Raw genomic sequence first — 19,678 nt, forward strand, 5'->3', positions numbered from 1 at the left:
TGTGAAGTTCATCATTAAGCCAATTAGAACCAGCATCAGCCCCTAACTCTGAGGCTTTTCTGAAAGAGCTCAAAATTGTCATAGGACTTTTAAAAGTGTTACTCGGGTTGGTGTTTTGGGGTTGGCAGTGAACGGAGACTTGCAGAGGGAAGAGTGTAAGTCAGGGAAGTTCCAAAAACCTGTTCAAAGTTTTGGATGGTTTTCTGCAAGTGACATAGAGCGTGTCTACACCTAGATGTTCCCTAGCATGTGTTTCTGCATTGAGTCTTACTCTTGAATAGGAACGCCTTTCTCCATTTAAGTTTATATTGTCTTTAATTGGAATAAACTTAACCAGAAAAAAGGCAATCTGACTGCAGAACAATAGCATTTACAGAATTTGGCCATGTACCAGTAGTTCTGTTGATCAATGCTTCAGTGCAGACAGGCCTGTATCTTCATGTTTTTATCCAAGCCCCCTTAGCATGCATGTTATGATGCATTGCTTCTACATTTAGTGAACCGTTCTATCCTCTGCATTTCCAGAGTCTCCTGATAAGAAACACTAACATCAACATTGAAGTTTTAAGTGATTGTCATAATTAAAAACTCATTGCTGGCTGAAACTTGGGAGAGAATATACAGGAACAGGGGTGATAGTACTGTTACTGTGTTTGGTTTTTACATGCCCTGGGAGGTACCATTTAAGGAATGTTTCCTTCCTGAACTATTTATTACTGGCTTTTGAGGAAATGCAGTATAGGAAGAGATAAAGAAATCATGCATTATTACTCATATCTGTATGTTATTGTATCTATTTCACTGGAAGTTACAATACCTGTGTAACATAACAAAGAATACCTTTTTTTGTTCGTGTGCCAGTACCCACAGGACAAGACAAAAGATGTCAAAATGCCTGCAGAGCTGCGAATTAACATTTGGCTTGGGCTCAGTGCAGTTGAAAAGAAGTTTAATAGCTTTGCAGAGGGAACGTTCAGTGTTTTCGCAGAAATGGTACGTCCATCATTGCTTTCCTACTTTAAACTTGGACATGAGTGTTAGGAATTCCATGAAATTGGAGGTCTTTTGAATTTTTTTTGCATGCCGTGCAGAAAGGGAGAATAGTATTTATTAGACTGAAACAAGTAGACCCCATTCAAGGCAACTAATGATCAAGTCCATTGTGCCTACTGGACTAACTTCAGCAGCAGATTCTGAACCGGTTAATCAGGTAAAAATCTGGTTAACTCCAGTGATTTTGAAGATATTTATTTTAGATTTATATCAGTGTAATTAAGATTGGGATCTAGACCATTATGTTTTGGCATGTGAATAACCCTTTTATTTTAATTGCTTCTTCACTTCTACAAATCATACTTGGATACAAGTGGTTTTGCTTAATAGTAGTTCTTTTGTAGCAGTATAAAATTCACTGTTACAGGAAAAACTGGTTAAAACCAGTAGATTTTGCTGACAAAAGACTAAACATTTCAATGGTAAGAGTTAACAAATTTGGAATAAAAATGCTTGACATACTCCCACAGCATATAATAGCAATTTTGAGTTATAATGGTAAGCAGCAGGTGTCTTTTATATGCCCCACCACCTAATGGTGCATATAGTCCAATATCAGTATAATGGCTAATGAAACGAGACATTTTTACAGAGGCTTGTATCATTATTGCACCTATGCTTAAATATTTAGTAGTGCTGTAGTAAGTCACTTAAAATAGTCAATGGATGTTCAAAGCCATTAATTAAGTTTAGGCTGTTGAATATCTCATTTTTTGTTCTTCATACAGCAATCCAACAATTTTACAGGAATAAGAGCAGAAAACTCAAGACCATCATAAACTACAAATGATTTCATTAGCATAAAGGGAAATATATAAACCAGGCTGACATCAGAATCATGCCCCTGGTAGCTTCCACGATAAGACTATAATCACTTTTACATGTTACGAAAGAAGAGATTATAAACAGGAGATCTGAGATGGAAAAGAATGAGAGGAACATGTGTTTAAGGAACAGGAGAAACTTATTTGAATAATGTAATTGAATTCTATTTAACAAAGCTTTAATTTGGAGGAAGTTTGACTGTAGTTGTAGAGAGGTATTAAATTGAGATGATAGTTTAGTTTAGCAGTAGAATCATTGTTTACCAGGCAGCACAGAAGAAAAAGAAAGAAAGAAACTAATCATGACATCGCAGAGGGATGTGGGAAAGAAGTACTTAATCTCAGAAAAAGGAAACTTGTAGTAGAATGTTTCAGTTGTAACAGTTACATAAATCTCTTTTTTTCTTTCCTCTAAAAGCTTTTTATTATTCCTAAAGTACTGATTTTTTCTTTCTTCTCAAACAGTATGAAAATCAGGCTCTTCTTTTTGGAAAGTGGGGTACCTCAGGCCTTGTTGGTCGCCACAAGTTTTCCGATGTCACAGGAAAAATCAAACTGAAAAGAGAGTACTTTCTACCCCCAAAGGGCTGGGAGTGGGAAGGAGAATGGATGGTTGATCCTCAAAGAAGGTCAGATTTTTTTAATTTTATGCAGGCAACAGTAAAGGAGTTCAATCATCTCTGAGCGCAGAGTAAAAGCTCCTCTCTGTTTTATTGGCTGAGAAAGAGATTTTAAGCTGAACTTTTTAGGACAGCAAAAGTCAGACAGTAGTCAAAGCTAGTTAGTAACACTAAAAGTAACATTACTTTTTTAAAAAAGGAAAATAAAACACACAACAGAAAGAATGCATCCATTTCCTATGAACCAGCTTATGGTTTAGAAGTCTCCATATGGTGATGGGTGTATTGCATATCTTACCTGTGTCTCAGTGCCTCATCTTTAGAAAAGGGGTTATGATAGTTTTCCTTTCCTAGAGAGCTACTGTGAAGCTCACCTGTGTCTGTGTGAGGTTCTCGGATCCTGTTGTGATGGTTTCAGACAAGACACTTAGGTAGCTAGATCTTCCATGGATAGAAACTTAACGCTGACGTCCAGTATAAATCCGCAGTTGATGATGTATCAACACCATTACAGCATTTACATGGTCGTTCGCATACAGCGGGTGGTTTTTTGTATTTATTTCACTAAATGCTGAGAAGTTGCATTGCCCTCATTAAACAGCTGTCACGGGTTATTTCTCAAACTACCTCAAGACAGGGCTTGTTTTCAGAGCCTAAGGTTGTGGTGCCATATGACAGTTCCTGCCCTGGCGGGCTGAATACATGAGGTGTCAATCCTCCCCCAGCTCTAGCACATTCAGGCAATATGCAGTCTTGCTCTGTCAGAGGTTTTCAACTCCTGAGTTGTGCCAGTTCAGCTATTTGGCTTGCCACACTTTAAACCAGACTGGGTAAATTATTTGTGTCATAAACAAAAGCCAGCATGAGAAAGAGGTTATTTTCTTTTTTCTTTTTTAAAAAAAAAGTTCAGTCCGTTTAAAATTATTGTGTTACAATGGTAAAAAAAAAATACAGAAATACAGGACTGTTGCTGTAGAAAAGCTGAGCAGGAAAAATATGTGCTATTACTTGATCCATTTAAAAATCATATCAGTTTATATGTATGAATAGATGGATTTATTTTCATATTCAATTAATACTTTTTATTTCAATTCATAATCTGGCATGAAGAAAAGCAGTAACAGATGTGGAGATATTTTCTCTGATAATGGGAAAAACCCCTACTGTTAAAATGCATAAGCACGTTTATGCCCTGCATCTGCTTTTATTAGAAAATAACCTGCATGGCTTCGTTTGACCAGAAGATGGCATTTTAGAACATACTTTAGTGCTTTCTCAGAGTTAATCACAAGTGCAAACCAAGGTTATTTTGTCTGATTTAATGTTCTCTTATTTCTTTTACTTGCAAGTTAGAAAAATATTAGCCAACCGATTACTTGCCTTGTCAACAGCATAACAGGGAACAAAATTAAGTACAACGCCAAATTTTAGTGCGTAGCTAGATATATGAAAATTAAAGGGTCATATAACTGTCATGTGCAGTCTGGGTTTTCCTACACTTAAATGTACAATGTATTTTCTTTTTTCCAAGAGGGAGTGTTGAAAGCAGATCCTGAGTAATCCAGCAGATAAAACACTCCTGCCAATCACTCATTCTTATGAGTAATGTTCCTCCTGTTGCTTGCTACTACTGGGGTTGCTTCAGTTTTAGCAAGATGATCTAGGAAAATAAGTAGCCAGCATATAGATGAGAGCTACGCTGCACAGTATTAATAAATAGAACCTCACAAAGATGGGCAATCCAGAATTCCAGCATGTGTGCACATTCTGTACATTTTTTCTCTATATTCTCTGTAGAAAACTAAAATACATTTGGTTTAGTATTGCATTTGCTGTGGACTTGCAGTTTGTTGACTGAAGCTGATGCGGGTCATACTGAGTTTACTGATGAAGTATATGAAAATGAGAGTCGCTATCCTGGAGGGGAATGGAAAGCAGCTGAAGAGAGTTACACAGATGTGGTGAGACTCATATTTTTCACTGGATAAGTAAAGGTTTAAGAGAAGGAGTTCTAAGATTTGCTACACCGTGTATTTCATCTATTAACGCACAGAACTATTATGTTTTCCCTACATAAAAGAATGGAGAAAAAGCTCCACCACCATGTGAGTTCACGTGTCCTCTTGGATGGATGTGGGAAGATGATGCTTGGAAATCCGATTTAAATCGAGCAGTGGATGAGCATGGTAAGTTTTACTGTTTATCTGCTGATTATTAGGGCAATCTGTCATAGCCTATACTGAAGGAGGACACACGTCAAGCCTGTAGCAGTGTCCTGGGCATGATAGTGGTTGCCCTGTGGAATAATGTCAAGGAAATATTTGGATAACAGTTGCTTAAGGAATCAGATGAAATGATATTGAGAAAGTGTCCACTCTCTGCATATGTTTCTATTTCCATTTTAATCACTGTTCCATCAAACTCATTGTTCTCATTGAGCCTTTCTTGGACCAAAAGGGACCAGTATTTTGAACACTATGTGTAATAAATGCATTTAAAAGTGCCTACTAGAAAAAGAATTATACATTGGTCTTAACTGCAGCAGCAGATGACAGTTTTGAGCCAAAAGCTTTGACAAATTAAAAAAAAAAAAAAGAAGGCTAATGCAAACAACAATCTACTAACATGAGAGGTTCCAGTTCCAGATGGGAAACCTGTATGTATGAACAGCGTGCTTGGAAATAGAGCCCATCCTTGTTTGAAATAAGTTTCCGAGGCATTTTTCCCAAGTCCAGGGTTAATGCAGTCCGATGGTTAGGATCAGACCTGGAAGGTGTGGATTAGTAGCAGTAATTGGGTTGTTTTTAGAGAAGTCAGGAGCTTAAATTGAGACATGAAGCCTCTGTAATTGCAGCAAGAATATGTGGCAAACCCAGGTTTGGATCTGTCTGGTAGTTTAACTGGGAGCTTGTAGCCAGGGGATGAGTCACCACGCAGTGCTAAGGGGTCAGCCAGGAGATCTGGGACCAAAGGAAGTCAAGAACCTGTTTGTGTTGGTCACACACCACCTAAGCGTATGCAGGATTCCTATATTGTTGAGAGCAGAATAACTGCACTGAATTTGTGTGGGAAGGGAGCCATGCAAGACTGATCAGGATGAAATCTTAACAGTATGCAACTTATTATTAGCCAATTCTGAAATAAAAAAGACTTAAAAGTCTTTCTGTGAAGAACCTGATGCTGCTAGGCAGAGATTTTCAGGTTAGGTGTACTCCTAATCCGATCAGGTTAGAAAATCCTATGTGCATAGAGCCACCATTTTTCCTGGAGTTGCTTTGAGTTTTATATGCTTGTTACTTACACTAAATTAAACCTGTAACCAGCTTAGAAAGTTGTGATACAAACAGCCTCATAAGACCATACTTTGGATGCTACAGCAATAGGAAAAAGCGATCAATCTCTTATAGCAAAGTACTTACAGGACATTGATTTGATGGTTCAAAAACAAAAAGCAAAAGGGAAGATCGAAGAAGATTCTGGGAAGCCCAGAATTTTGCAAAACTATAATGAATTTTAATTTGCTCTAAATCAGCTGAAAACTCTCAAATAGTTATTGCAAAAATAGCTATTTGAGTAGAAAAAAAAATTTATTTATCTTAGACTACTGATACCTGTCTTGACTGGAACCTCTGGTAGGAGTCTGCAGTACCTTTTTATTAAGAGATCAGTCTAAATAAAAGTCTGAATCCTAGATACCAGACAACTCAATTATAATATGTGGAGCCAAAATACAGTAACAGGTTTACCAATTCTTAAAGTTTTATGATCAGAGTTCAAATAGTTGGTGTTCTTTTAAAAGCCAAGCTGCTGGAGTTGTAAGAGTACACAGGACATTCCACTCATTTAAAATTAAGGAGGATTTTTCCCTGTGGTAAAATATGGAAACATATTATCAATACACCTAATATTTGAAAAAATTTTGAAAGAATGAATTGAATTTAATTGAAAGAATGCAAAGAAAAGAACTTGAAATGTGTTGTATATGTTTTAATGTTGAGATTTTTATTGTCCTATCTATTATATCATCATAAAATGTCATCAGTTGCCCCCTAGCTATGGGGCATTTAGGGTTTGCAGTATCAAATAGTCTTGTGTGACTAAAGCTTCATCCTCTGTAGGTACAATAAGTATTTCCCATGCTTTTCTTCTTTGTATCTTGCTTGTGTTTCTGGAAATATACCAACTAATCAATTCTGTTTTAGGATGGGAATATGGAATTACTATTCCCCCAGACACTAAACCAAAGTCATGGGTTGCTGCAGAGAAAATGTACCATACACATCGACGACAGAGACTGGTGCGGAAGCGAAAGAGGGATCCAGCTCAAGCGGTAACAGCAGGAAGGGTAAGCCGAAGGGAGATGCAGTCAGAGACTTACACAGTTTAACAGTTTGAGTTTCTTTTTTTAAAAAAAATCCACATGAGATTACTCATTTCCTGAATCAAGAAAAAACTTAATGCCAAACAAAAAATATCTAGGACAACCTTTTATGTTTTCATTATATTCTTCCTCTTTGTTGTTTCATAAATTGATTTTTCCAGCTTTGGTTTATGAGGGAATTATTATGCCTGCCAGAGCAAGCGCCCATTTTTTTCATTACATTTATACAACGCTGTGGATAGCAAGGATTACTTATTCCAGGGAATGCCATCGTATGAAGACCAAGAAGGATGGGAATACGCTTCCTTGATTGGCTGGAAATTTCACTGGAAACAACGCAGTTCTGATACTTTCCGTCGAAGACGATGGAGACGAAAAATGGCTCCATCAGAGACACATGGTGCAGCAGCTATCTTTAAACTCGAAGGTGCTTTGGTAAGGGACAGAGTATTTAAAAAGTCTTTAAAAGTTCAATCTGTTAATTTACAGTAAATAAACAATTAAGTATATCAGCTATTTTAGTCCCTGAGTTGTTAGATTGGTGTATAACTGAGGAACTAATACAGTTTATATTGTTTAAATTTTTTAAAGTCCAAAAGGGGCCATTAAAGTCAGAGCAGAGACTCTTGCGTAACATGCTTATTACTTTATTTTTCAAATTATTTTTATAATTACATTATGTGAGATTTAGAGCAAAAGGCCAAAGTACTTGATGAGGCTTCTGTAAGTGAAGTGAAAAGATAGTTCAAGCTTTTCATGCACATAATTTAGATGTATTAATATCAGCACAAGAAACAACAGGCAGTGAAATAGCTGCCCCTGATAAATATTTGCATGTATAATTAACCCAATGCAAGAAAGTATAGTAAAGTATTGGAGAAGCCAGAACGTCATACGTCACAAATAGATCATCAGAATGTAAGTATTCCTCAAGATAAGCTCTATTTACCGAAATACGAATTGGAGCAAATATGTGAGAAGGCTACTTTGTTCTTCTAAAATAACGATTCTGAGTCTGATTGTGTAGCATTAACAAAAGTTTGCACTTTTTTCTTGGTTTGTTTCTTTGTTGCACTGAATGTCAACTCATGATTCATTGATAACATTCCCTTTCTTCACTTGACTTGATTCCACAGAGTTTAAAAATTCCTATTTCAGTTTCTCTTCTGATTATACTTCCTGGGCTATTGGTAGGATAAAGCCTCAGAGCAGTTCTCTGCAACAGCGCAGTGCAGAAGACCTGCAACCTCTCCTTCAGTAAGAGCTGATAGGTAGCCAGTGCATCTCCAGAAATAAGGCATTCTGGAAAGTAAGATGAAGTGATTGAATCTGATTTTTGTGCAGCTTCAATGGCAACCAGAAATGACCGTCAGACATGAGTAAACATCTTTTAAAGTACATTTACTCAGGAAAGTAAATTTCTCCTTGTGCTGGAGGAGAGACTGAAACCCGTATATTCCCACATCCAGTACACTTCTATCAGGTTCCTTCTATGTCTGTAAATACACAGTAACTTTTCTTCTATACATAACTTCAGGGAGCAGACACTAGTGTCGATGACGGAGAAGGGAAGAGTTCAGACAAAACCAAGGAGTCAGCTACAAGGGTGTTTGGTGCCAATACACCACTTGTTTCCTGCTACTTTGACAGTAGGTTCTTTAACAATTCCTTTCTTATAAACCATGTCTGTTTCTCCCTAGTCTCAAACAGAATTGTAATTCTTTGTGTTTTACATCTGGGTTTATATATCTTCTGTTATAATTACTATTGATCCTTGATTGGGCCCTATTTAGGCTACTAAAAGAAAAATTGCAGTTAGGCATTTTGATATTTCAGTCCACTGTCATGCAGACATTTTTAAAACCTGTATGGGACAGGAATTCTAAAGCTAACTATTGCAGCACCTGGATTTTAGGCTGTCTTAAATGATGCAGTTTTAGCATTAGGGTCCTTCCATAACAATGCAGGGAGCTAAGCCAGCAGAGATGTACGTACAGTTAATTTTTTGCTGTTTTAGCTCACTTAACCAGCTCAGTGCAGGTTCAGACAAAAGCCTGACCCAGAGGAAGCAGTATGACCATGTAGTTGAGTTGGCAAAGAGAACAAAACTGTAACTTTGCCAACCTGGAGTGGCTTTAAATGCCTTGGAATCACTGTAATAGGATTCACAAAAGCATGGACGCTGAGATGGGAGCCACCAGTGATAGTTAATAAGAATAGAGGCCAATCCCATCCACTCCTAAGACTCAAAATCCCTTCTGAGGATCTCTGACTGGAAGACTTGTCTTATTTGGACTCTCCAGAACTTGACCTCCCTGCTGGGAATGGGTGCCTAAATCTTAAATCTTGTCTTTTAGAAGCTGAGGAAAATTATTGCTGTTTCTTTAAATAGTGACCACAATAGGAGGAAAATGGCACCTTTTCCTGCTAGAGTTCAGAGGTTTCAGCTCACTGAGGCTGTGAGTGGCGCAGATTCTTCCAAGGGCTGAAAGGGTTAGAGCTGACATCTTTTAAAGAAAAGCTGTGGTAGCTTAGCCACGCGCTGTCCTGGGTTTGGGCCGCTCTCACATCTTCCTTCTAAGCTATTCCACCTTGCCTGCAGTGATTTTTGTTTTAATCTTTTAGCCAAAGGGACAGAGTTGCAATGTTAAAACTCCCAGGTCCCTGCAAGTGCTGCAGTGAATACTTAAATAAAGCACAGGAACACCCAGTTCTTGGTTCTCTTTGGAGGAGCTAGATTATCACATTGTTTCAAACGGGAATTTTTGAATAGAAGGATTTTGGATAATCATATGGTGAAAAAGCCCAAATAGCCTTAGTGGTTTTTTTTAATTTCTGCTTTAAGTTGTGTTGGAACAAACATTTTCAGGTCCTAGCTCATTGGCATTAATACACTTGTCACTAGAAAAGAAAAGCAGAAATGTTACTACAGTGCTTGTGCTTGAGTTAAAATGTGTAAGGCATTTTTATAAACTCAAAATATCTTTGTTACAGAAAAGAAGCCTGTATAATGCAGTTGAACTCTTTTTATTATTTGATACAGGAGTATATACTTACCACCTTCGCTGTTACGTCTACCAGGCAAGAAATCTCATGGCTTTAGACAAAGACAGTTTTTCAGGTATGGAAAAATCCTGCTAATGGTGCAGAAAACCCACTTCTGCAATGAACTAGCAATAGCTTTAGAATATCTTAAATCCTTAAGGTCTGTGTGTAGGTCCCAGCTACTGAAACTACACCTTAAAGGAAGTCTCAGCTTCATTACGTATGGTCCAGATTTGGTTAGTACTGCCACAGAAGCTGCCAAAAAGAAGTGCTCTGAATATGCAGTAGCTGCTGCCGCCAACAAATTCTCAGTGAGGGAATGGGAACTCAGATAAGGTCTGAATTTCCCATGACCAATCCCTTCCCTATGCCTTAACTTCTCCTTCTAACCAAAGCCTTCATGCAGTTCCTAAGCTGTCCTGCAGGAAGCTTGCACAAAAGCAAGGGTGAAGAAAGCTGGACGGCTGTTATGTCACCAACTGCCTCTCAGTGTTTATATATTTTATTGTATGTTGTATATTTATATATACAATATATCTTTTTATGTATATTGTGTATTCATGTATTTTATATTAATTCATTACTGAGATGAACTTGTAGAAAACGACACTGTGGCTGGCTTTTGTTTGTTTACACAAGTGTACCTGTTGCCCTTTTATTTCCAGCTCGTAAGTATTCTAGCAGTGTTGTATCCATTTGGTGACTTTGTAGTCAGGCTAATTCAATACTCAGGTATCAAGTATTTAATCTTTGCTAATTAGAATTAAAATTCCACTGGGAAGTCAGGGAGCAAATTGAAATTAGATTCTGTAAGAATATGACTTTACACTTCCTTTAAATAAGTTCAGCCAAAGATAAAGATGAAATGGGCAGCTTAGAATTTTCTTTCCCCATCAACCTCCATCTGCATCCTTCTTTTTCTCCCTGTTTTAATTAATAATAGAGTAAGTGTAATGCATTTGTTAATTTGTTACAGAAGATACAGAGCTATAGATACTTTAGTGCTGTTTTCTGAAATAAAGGGGGTTTTGTGCAGCTGCCTATGTGTATTTGGTCTTACTTCAATATGCAGCCCTTAAAAGCAATACAAAGAAGCAATAATAAATGCCTCTAATTTGCATATGTAGCATTCAAGGTAGGTAGGTCAGATGCAGTCACACGTAAACTAGCACATCTACATTTTATTCTCCTCTAAACCTAGCTTGAAGTGTTAGCCAAATCTTGTAAAACTCCAGTCAGGTACCTAGCCAGAAGCTGTTGAAACTGACCTAAAGATAACCTTAAAAATAGCCTCTGGTCCTTAGTAGTTGCAATTTGTACGCGAAATGTTAATGCCCATCGTCAGATGCCTTCTATAGAGCTCTTGATGATTTAAAGGCCTGCCAAACACTGGGCCTAGACCACTTTAATCATTCAGCTGTTTCACAAGAAGAGGTTGCTATAAATAAGTGTGTTTGAACCCAAAGCTTGATCTGAGCAATATAGCCTGGGAGAAATTGTTTTTTGGCAACTAGTCAGAGAATGAGACTTATTTCTTTGTATTATTTATGAGGCTATATAGTTGTATATCAATAGAGACAAAAAAAGCTTCTACAGACAGTATTTAAGAGGAGATTAGTATAACCAGTGCTTCATTTTAGTTTTCAGTTTGTTCTTCTGATTTGCAAGATGTTTTATCGTTTTCATTTATTACTCTGTTAACCAAGACTTGTATAAAGGAAGCTATTTAGTAATCAAATGGAATTTACTCAATTAAACGTAAAGTATGTGTATGTGTGGACTTTTGTTTTATATAGTATGGCTTATAGGACTGGTAGTGGCAGAAGAAAAATAACATACTGTATTTGATAGACATTGTGCTTGTGTGCCTTATGGCTTGATGGGGTTTTGTTTGTCTCTAACTCTCTGCTTTTAATCTTTGTATGATATTTCAGATCCGTACGCTCATGTTTCTTTCCTCCATCAAAGCAAAACAACTGAGGTCATTCATTCAACACTAAATCCTACATGGGACCAAACTCTCATATTCAATGAAATTGAGATCTATGGGGACCCACAGGCAGTAGCCCAAAACCCGCCTAATGTTGTTATTGAACTTTTTGACAGTGACCAAGTGGTAGGTGAATGCTTTTTACCCTGACTGCTTATTTATTTATTTATATTAATTAAGAACAACATTAATGGCTATGATTGTTATTTCAATTGCAGGGTAAAGATGAATTCCTTGGAAGAAGTGTTTGTTCCCCAATGGTCAAGTTAATCCCAGAAGAGGACATCACACCAAAACTGCTCTGGTATCCTGTGACAAATAATGGCAAAGCTAGTGGAGACATTCTTTTTGCTGCTGAACTTATTTTGAGGGACAAGGTATGTATCTCATATATTTTTCGTGTGTATATATAATATTACGTATATACTTTCACAGTGAGTCATAATGTGAAGAATTGTCTTAATACTTGCAAGGTATTTCATTTAAGGAAGATGAGAGAAACTAATGCTCATGTTTGTGTCTTAATAGGGTGGTGCCAACCTTCCAATTCTTCCATCGCAGAGAGCACCAAAGCTTTTCATGGTACCTCAAGGAATCAGACCAGTAGTTCAACTCACTGCTGTTGAGGTATGGTTTATTCCTAAACTAACTGTATACAAGTACAGTAATCTCATATTCTAGATAGTAAGTTTGTGTATTTGCTTCAAGAAAAAGAATATTTCATAGTGAGAAGTGTGGGGGATCTTTAAGTGTTTTTTAGTTTCATTTTTTCCATTAGCTTTCCTAGAACAACCACCTTGAAATATTTCATCAGTCATATTTTATTATTGAAAAGACTTCATTTCTTCTTTCCTACTTTTTGAGTATCATATTAAGCATCTTGATATCTGTTCCACTTTTGCCTATGTTGGCTTTTATTTTACAGATTCTGGCTTGGGGGTTGCGGAACATGAAAAACTACCAACTGGCACCCGTTATGTCTCCGAGTCTCATTGTGGAATGTGGGGGTGAAATGGTGGAATCTGTGGTGATCAAAAACCTCAAGAAGACACCAAATTTTCCATCTTCTGTTCTCTTCATGAAAGTTGTACGTTGCAAAAAAAATATATACCAGCTATCTATAGCAAAATCAGTTATCCCGTATTTTTAAAAGTCAAGGATTTGTTACGCAAGAATGAACAGAAAAACTTGCATATCCTTTTTTGACTTAACATACGCAATTTACTGAGCCTTGAAAATTCTAATAAAGATCCTGTAAACATGTGTGTATAGTCATTGATAAATTATACAGTTTTATATGCACAATCCAGTGCAGTATATCTGTATCTATATCTATATTTATTTGAAAAGGTATCAGTTTACCTGTAGATGTGTGGCTGCTTTCCTACTGCTAGGATGGGAGCTGTGCAAGTAAAATTTGAGGCAATTAAAATTATTCTCACTGACTTTTATTGGTTCATAATATAAGGTTAGAAATTTTCATTCACCATACAGCCATAGAACATAGTAGTCCAATATTAAATAAATGAAGTAACAGCTCTAATTTAGGGGGGAAATTTTATTCTTCATTTTCCTTCTGTTCGCATTATAAACAAACTCTAACCTTTCATTTTTAGCTTTTGCCAAAAGAGGAGTTATACAGTCCGTCTCTTGTTATTAAAGTAATAGACCACAGATCATTTGGACGGAAGCCCATTGTTGGACAGTGTACTATTGATTTACTGGAGAACTTTCGCTGTGACCCCTACGCTGCTAAAGAAGACATTGCACCACAACTAAAAGGTAGAGAGCTGGAAAATGAAAAGTTCTCCTTTCTTAGGAGGTGCTAGAACAACCTATCCTCAGTGTTTACTTGGCATACTGTACTGATGAATAGACATCTCGTGTTGTGTACTTATCTGGAGATAATGTGACCTGAAAGGAAAAAAATAGTCTAACTCAGAGTATTAATTAGTGCAATATTCTGTGGAGCATAAGAGGACAGAGTGCAAAGGCAAGTCCACTCTCAGACTCCGTGTACTGGTTCCCTGAAGTTCCTCTTGGAATTTAACTACCTGCAGAGTACGCCTGCACTAAGTACAAAAGTGATGATCCAGTATTCCAGCAGGAATGCTCTGAATACAATGCTGACATTTTCCTCTATATTTTTTCCAAGTTTTACTCTTTTTTTCAATTCTATATATTTGAGAAGTGTTTGCGTATCCTGCACAAAAAATATGTTGTGCGTTTTTAGCAAAAAATGGCAACCAATGGCTTTCTTTAGAGGATCAAACGCACAGCCAATGAATTATTTTACATCTTCTGTGACTGTCTGGATTTCGAATCTGATGAAAATATTTAGTAAGATATTTTTCCTACACCATATTGCCTTAATAAAATCTTTGGCTTACAGTTAGTCTGCTGTCTGCTGCACCTCGCCAGGATACGGTAATTGAAATGGAAGACACACAGCCACTGCTAGCAGCTCAGGTAATCTTTGAAATTTGATGCTTCACTTTCTTCTTCAGAACTGTGATTTCTGAGAAACTATCTACACAGCAAAATTGTCAGAAGCGTAGGCAACCTCCCGGAAAGCCAGATGGAACAAAGTTACTTTGTTGACAGGAAAGCAAAGGAAATACATTAATAATTTAACCTCTGTTTTCATAGAGTAAACATCAAACTGTAGTTTTTTGGGCGTGGTAAAGTTCACCCAATAGCTTAAAATTTAATTCACTTGTTCAGTAGCTACTGAAAGCGTATGATAGAACATTACCCAGTTATCCAGTGGTGATGGTTAGAGCAGCCTGATCTTACACAGGTTGAGCGGTTCTGAATAAAGGAGCTAGAAGTAGGTGTATGCTTTGGTGGGTACAGAATCAAAGCCATGGTAACACAGACCTTCAGCCGTTCATTTTATCACAGTCATGGCCTTGCCTTTCTTACCATGAAATCATCCGAAACCGATACCACTGAAACAATTTTTTCTGCACTAACACCTCTTTTCTTTCCTTTTCTGTTGTGCCTTGTGAATCTCTCTACTGCTCTGGTTCTTTCAGGACCACCACAATACAATTTTACTTTCCAGGTAAAAATAATTCAGCTTGCAGAATTTTACTCTTGAGTTGAAACATGAGTGAAGACAAATTCCAGGCAGTACATTTTCAGGGAAGAATTTTCAAATATTTTAAGACTGTAAAATGTTCCCCTTACCTAGAAGGTGTTTTCATAAATTTCTGCTGGCCTGTTATTTTAAAGGAAGCACAAAAGTTATGCCCTTTAATATAGTAATTTTGCATGCTCGTAATCCCCAACTTGAATTTTCAAAAATGCAGGATTTTTTATTCTGTTACAGAGGTCCTAAAGTAAATACTACTGAATTTAAACATTCAAGTCTCCCTGCTCTTTGTTACTAATTGCATTGTTCTTACTTCATTTCATCTTCTGTCTTAATGTCACAATATTCAGACTAATTTAAGTATCTCATAGACCGCATTCTTCTATCATACATGTAAATCGTCCTTAATATTTAATTTAGAACAGTCTCTAGCTCTTATCTGAATTAGGTGTTCTGTTCTAATATAAATGTTTTATAGCTGGTACAAAGAATTTTTATTTCCTTTAAAAATTCTGAGAAAAGAGATTGAAAAAATAAAGAAAACTTAGCACTTTGAACTCACTGGCAAAAACTGATTAAATTTGCGTAGTTGATTTCAACTACGAGAGGGAAAATTTTAAATGCTACGTAAGGTGAAACCCACTTTCTCTTAGAATTTGACATCACCCAAGCCAAATATATTGTAACACTAGATGCACTGATAGCATCCCTGTGAGAGGGGAAAGAATATTCAAAACAATTCTGATTGAAATAATTACAACTGCGGGAAGTGTAAGTGATATGCAGACACCCTGAGGATGCAAAATTTCATCAATTACATTCCAATTTCCAGTGTTTAAGCAGTATGTCAACAGCACTCAGCAAAATGGCTTCTCCAACAACAGTGCATGTATGTATGTACAGAGCTAATGCATGGACGAGACCAGGACGGGGTCGGATGGGGGAGGAGTGTTGATGTGATGTGGTCATGAGGCTGTACTTCTCTGGGCAATTATTTCATAGAGAGATTTTGGAGGAGATGACGGTCATAAGTCTAGTATGATTAGTTCAAATATTAAGGTATCTTTCTTATGAAAGCCGTACTATGTGTGTACAATATGTATGAAATACTAAAAACTTTTTTGTGTGTCGGCTTGTTTGGAATCTATGTACTAAAAGCACCAAAACCAACAAGAATTATTTGACCACACTATTAATATTTAAACTTTGTTTAAATGTCTCCTTTCTGGAGAATAAAATAAATCTACAGTAAACAAAATTCTAACTCTAACTTTTCTAGGGACCCACTGTATCTCTTCATATTTTTTTCCATAATTTCAAGATGTTCAAAAAGCCAATCATTCACCGTTAGTGTCTTGAAAACGTCATGTATATCAATCTACAGTGAAGTCATTGGGTACATTAAAAATAGGACAGTAACTATTACATGATCTTTGCCATGTGAATATTTCACTCCAAAATCTCAAATTTATCATATGGCATTTTATTCTGTGAGCACATCCTGCTTACCAGTTTTAGTAACAATAATATCAAATATTGAAGACTCACTATTTGCTTTCGGAATTTTTAAAGAAGATCTTACGGTTTTGATTTTTTTTTCTTAACCTCTTCTTCCCAAAGCTACCAAGTGCATTATTTGAGGAGACATTTGAAGGTATATCAAAGGGGAAAAAACCAAACCAACCCCACAAGCCCTAATTTATACTCTTCCAACATTATGCTGTGACAAAAGATTCAGAGTTCTACACAATAGATTTTGTGAAGGGGCTTTAAACTAGGAGTTTAAATTATTATTGCATAATTATGCGAGCTACCCTTCATGTTGTCATCATTACTAACCAGTGTTTAAACAAAGTCATATTTAAATATGGCAAAGTACTCAGAATTACATCATTAATTCTGCCTCTAAGTTTTGCAAATCATTTATGATACGATTTCTGAGAATAAATCACTCCAATTGCCTTTAGAAAATCTGTCAGTCCCATGCAAATCTGAAAGAATTATGCTGTATTTCTGATTTGAAGTTAGACAAGACTACTAAAATACAACAGAGCTGAACATTACTGACAGAATAGAAATGGGAGTAAGTAAATATGATATACCACAGTGATGTCCTGACCTATTGATGCATTTGGCTTGTATTCATAAAATGTTTTTGACTATTTCTTCTGCTTTGCACAAAAATTTGTGGATTATGTCTTTAAATTAAAACACAAGGTATGCTATATTAACACTAGCGCAAATCACACTTGCATGATTAGCAAATGGGATGCATGATGCTTGCTCTTAATGCACGGTCAGGTCATAATTACGGTATCTGTGGTTTAACAGGTGAAACATTTTGGACTGTGCAGATTGCTACTACACTACACGGATGAATCTATAGACACCTATACTGGTTGTTGCTGTACTTTATAATTCTTCACATTTTTTTTTCAGACTCCTGAAAATCCACAGCCTGTAAATAATTGAAAAACAGTAGTAGAAGGAAAAGGGGAAAGGCTGTTGAGCGTTAGCAAATTGTTTTATAAAGAAGTGAATATTCAAATAGGGAAAGATATGACTTGAATTTTATGTGTGTGAAATTTATTTGGAAAAGAATCTCTGGAATAGACTCGGTTTTGTAAGTGCTCTTAAAAACATTTTTCATCTGAAATAAATCAGATCCAGTGCTCTCTGCAACCACAGATGAATGCAGGGAATGCTGCTACTGTGGAAATCAATAAATAGAATCCAGAGTGTAACACTGCAATGATACAATAAGAAATCAGTTTCTCTCCGTTTCGCTTTTGTTATGTGAAGAACAAAGCACAGGATGATAATGTCTTACAGTCCTGAAAACTTTTAACATTTTTATATATGTTCCAGTTTAATATCTAGGGAATACTGACAGCAGGGAAAAAAAAAGCCGTGTCATCTGAATATTCTTCAAAAGTATTTATAAATTATTGATATTAGTAACTTTATATATATATAAACCTAGACTTTTAAAGCTTATTTAACTGTATAAAATTCTACAAACCATATCCTTACCACTGTTTTTATTTTACTCTTTTTTTTATGAATTGATGCTCATGAGCAGCTTACAGAAAAGGTAATGTACACTACTTTTAAAAATCTACAAATTGCTTTCTTGTAAATGAGATCTCCAACAGCAAATCAGTTTATCAATACTGCCTCCTAAATCAGCATTTTAAGTGTGTGGGTGAGAACAGTAATATCTGGAAATGTTTGACATAAAATCTACAATCAACTTGTAAAAGGGTAAATTTAGGAAAAATATGCAAGACTGAAATAATAACCCCTAGATATTAAAAAAAAGCCCTCACATTTAATGACCTCTATAATACTTTAAGACTCTCTTTAAATCTTAATTTTTTCAAATTTACACAGTGAATGAATACCATCCATTCTGTTCGTTCACAGTGAGTGAATCCCATCCATTACCAACGAAGTATGTTTTCAAGGGTAAATAATTAAATTATGCAGTCCCTATGGATAAATACAGAAAATAACACTCTGTTGAACAAAGTGATTATCAGACTTAAATAAATAAAAATATAAAAACCCCCACAGAAATACTGTCTGAGTGGAATGTATAGATTGCTAACATCTAGGGTTTCATGAGGGTCACTGAAGTATTATTTTTAAGAGGGCAGGACTCCTTGCTCCTTCTTTTCAACTGCATTTGGTAAACATTAAGGTCGATCTCCAACTGCAAGGTTCTGTCGTGACACAGACAATCTCCACTGGTTTGAATGGAATGGTGTATGGTTAGAGCAGTTACAGGTCTGTCCCAGTCTTGTTATATGGCAACAGTTTCAAAATAAATGGGAAAGCTGACAGCAAACTAGCACATTCATCCCTCAGGAAAAAGTCCTCGGCATGTTCGCTGCAGTTTTTACAGTCATGCAGTTCCTGTAACGAGTACCAGGTATGGTGGTGTTTTTCCTTAACAGCTGAAACAATGACTGCGCTGGTTAAGTGTACACTCCCTGCCTCTGACTTAAGTAATCTAGCACTTAGGTGGCTGTGCTGTGCTGCACTGCCAGAAGATGGGGCGGAGAAATATACACACCTTCAGAAATCAGTCCTTTGAGATAGGTATCTAGATACCAGTAATTAATTGCTCGCTTGGAGATGGCTGGCTGTTGGCTATCAGTGTAACTGGATTATAGACTAGATACCTAAACCTAAGAGAAATTCCATTTTTTAGACTTAATATTTACATTCTGATTCTCTTTCAGATGAACCTTTAATGTTACTTAACTGATAAGTTTTACAGTATACTATCTTTTAGTATGTTTAATTGTTGATTGTTTCTGCTGTACAGAATGATATAAAAGAGGCTTTATCTCCCAATAAGACTTTTTTGTTTGCTTTTCTTTAAGGAGGAAGAAATTGTTGATTGGTGGAGCAAATTTTATGCTTCGGTAGGAGAACATGAAAAATGTGGACAATATATTAAAAAAGGATACGACACTTTAAAGGTATTGCTCAGGATAGAATAAATAAGCATATCTCAATGTTTATAGGCCTGATCAGAGCTGTGCCCTTTGTTTTTTCTAAATGCTCCTCAAAATTTAACTGTACCTGATTTCCTGTAAAGGCCTATTACTAGTTCATGTGGTGAAACGAAGGTTTTAAGAAGATACCTTTGCTTCTTTT

General features: G+C 36.4%; 1 protein-coding gene across 2 annotated transcripts in view; it reads left to right on the forward strand.

Moving 5' to 3' along the window:
* Positions 1-19,678, forward strand: part of MYOF (myoferlin) — a 73,241-nt gene that overhangs the window by 43,064 nt on the left and 10,499 nt on the right. For both annotated transcript variants that reach the window (XM_075107938.1, XM_075107939.1), the window contains 16 exons: positions 862-993; positions 2,343-2,506; positions 4,344-4,458; positions 4,578-4,683; positions 6,700-6,842; positions 7,140-7,313; positions 8,416-8,527; positions 9,922-9,999; positions 11,858-12,039; positions 12,132-12,290; positions 12,442-12,540; positions 12,839-13,000; positions 13,530-13,695; positions 14,306-14,382; positions 18,093-18,104; positions 19,402-19,500. In XM_075107938.1, coding sequence (XP_074964039.1) covers positions 862-993; positions 2,343-2,506; positions 4,344-4,458; positions 4,578-4,683; positions 6,700-6,842; positions 7,140-7,313; positions 8,416-8,527; positions 9,922-9,999; positions 11,858-12,039; positions 12,132-12,290; positions 12,442-12,540; positions 12,839-13,000; positions 13,530-13,695; positions 14,306-14,382; positions 18,093-18,104; positions 19,402-19,500 — 1,980 coding nt within the window. The remainder of the gene's footprint in view (positions 1-861; positions 994-2,342; positions 2,507-4,343; positions 4,459-4,577; positions 4,684-6,699; positions 6,843-7,139; positions 7,314-8,415; positions 8,528-9,921; positions 10,000-11,857; positions 12,040-12,131; positions 12,291-12,441; positions 12,541-12,838; positions 13,001-13,529; positions 13,696-14,305; positions 14,383-18,092; positions 18,105-19,401; positions 19,501-19,678) is intronic.

Source organism: Phalacrocorax aristotelis, chromosome 12, assembly GCF_949628215.1.
Source record: "Phalacrocorax aristotelis chromosome 12, bGulAri2.1, whole genome shotgun sequence".
NCBI lineage: Eukaryota > Metazoa > Chordata > Aves > Suliformes > Phalacrocoracidae > Phalacrocorax > Phalacrocorax aristotelis.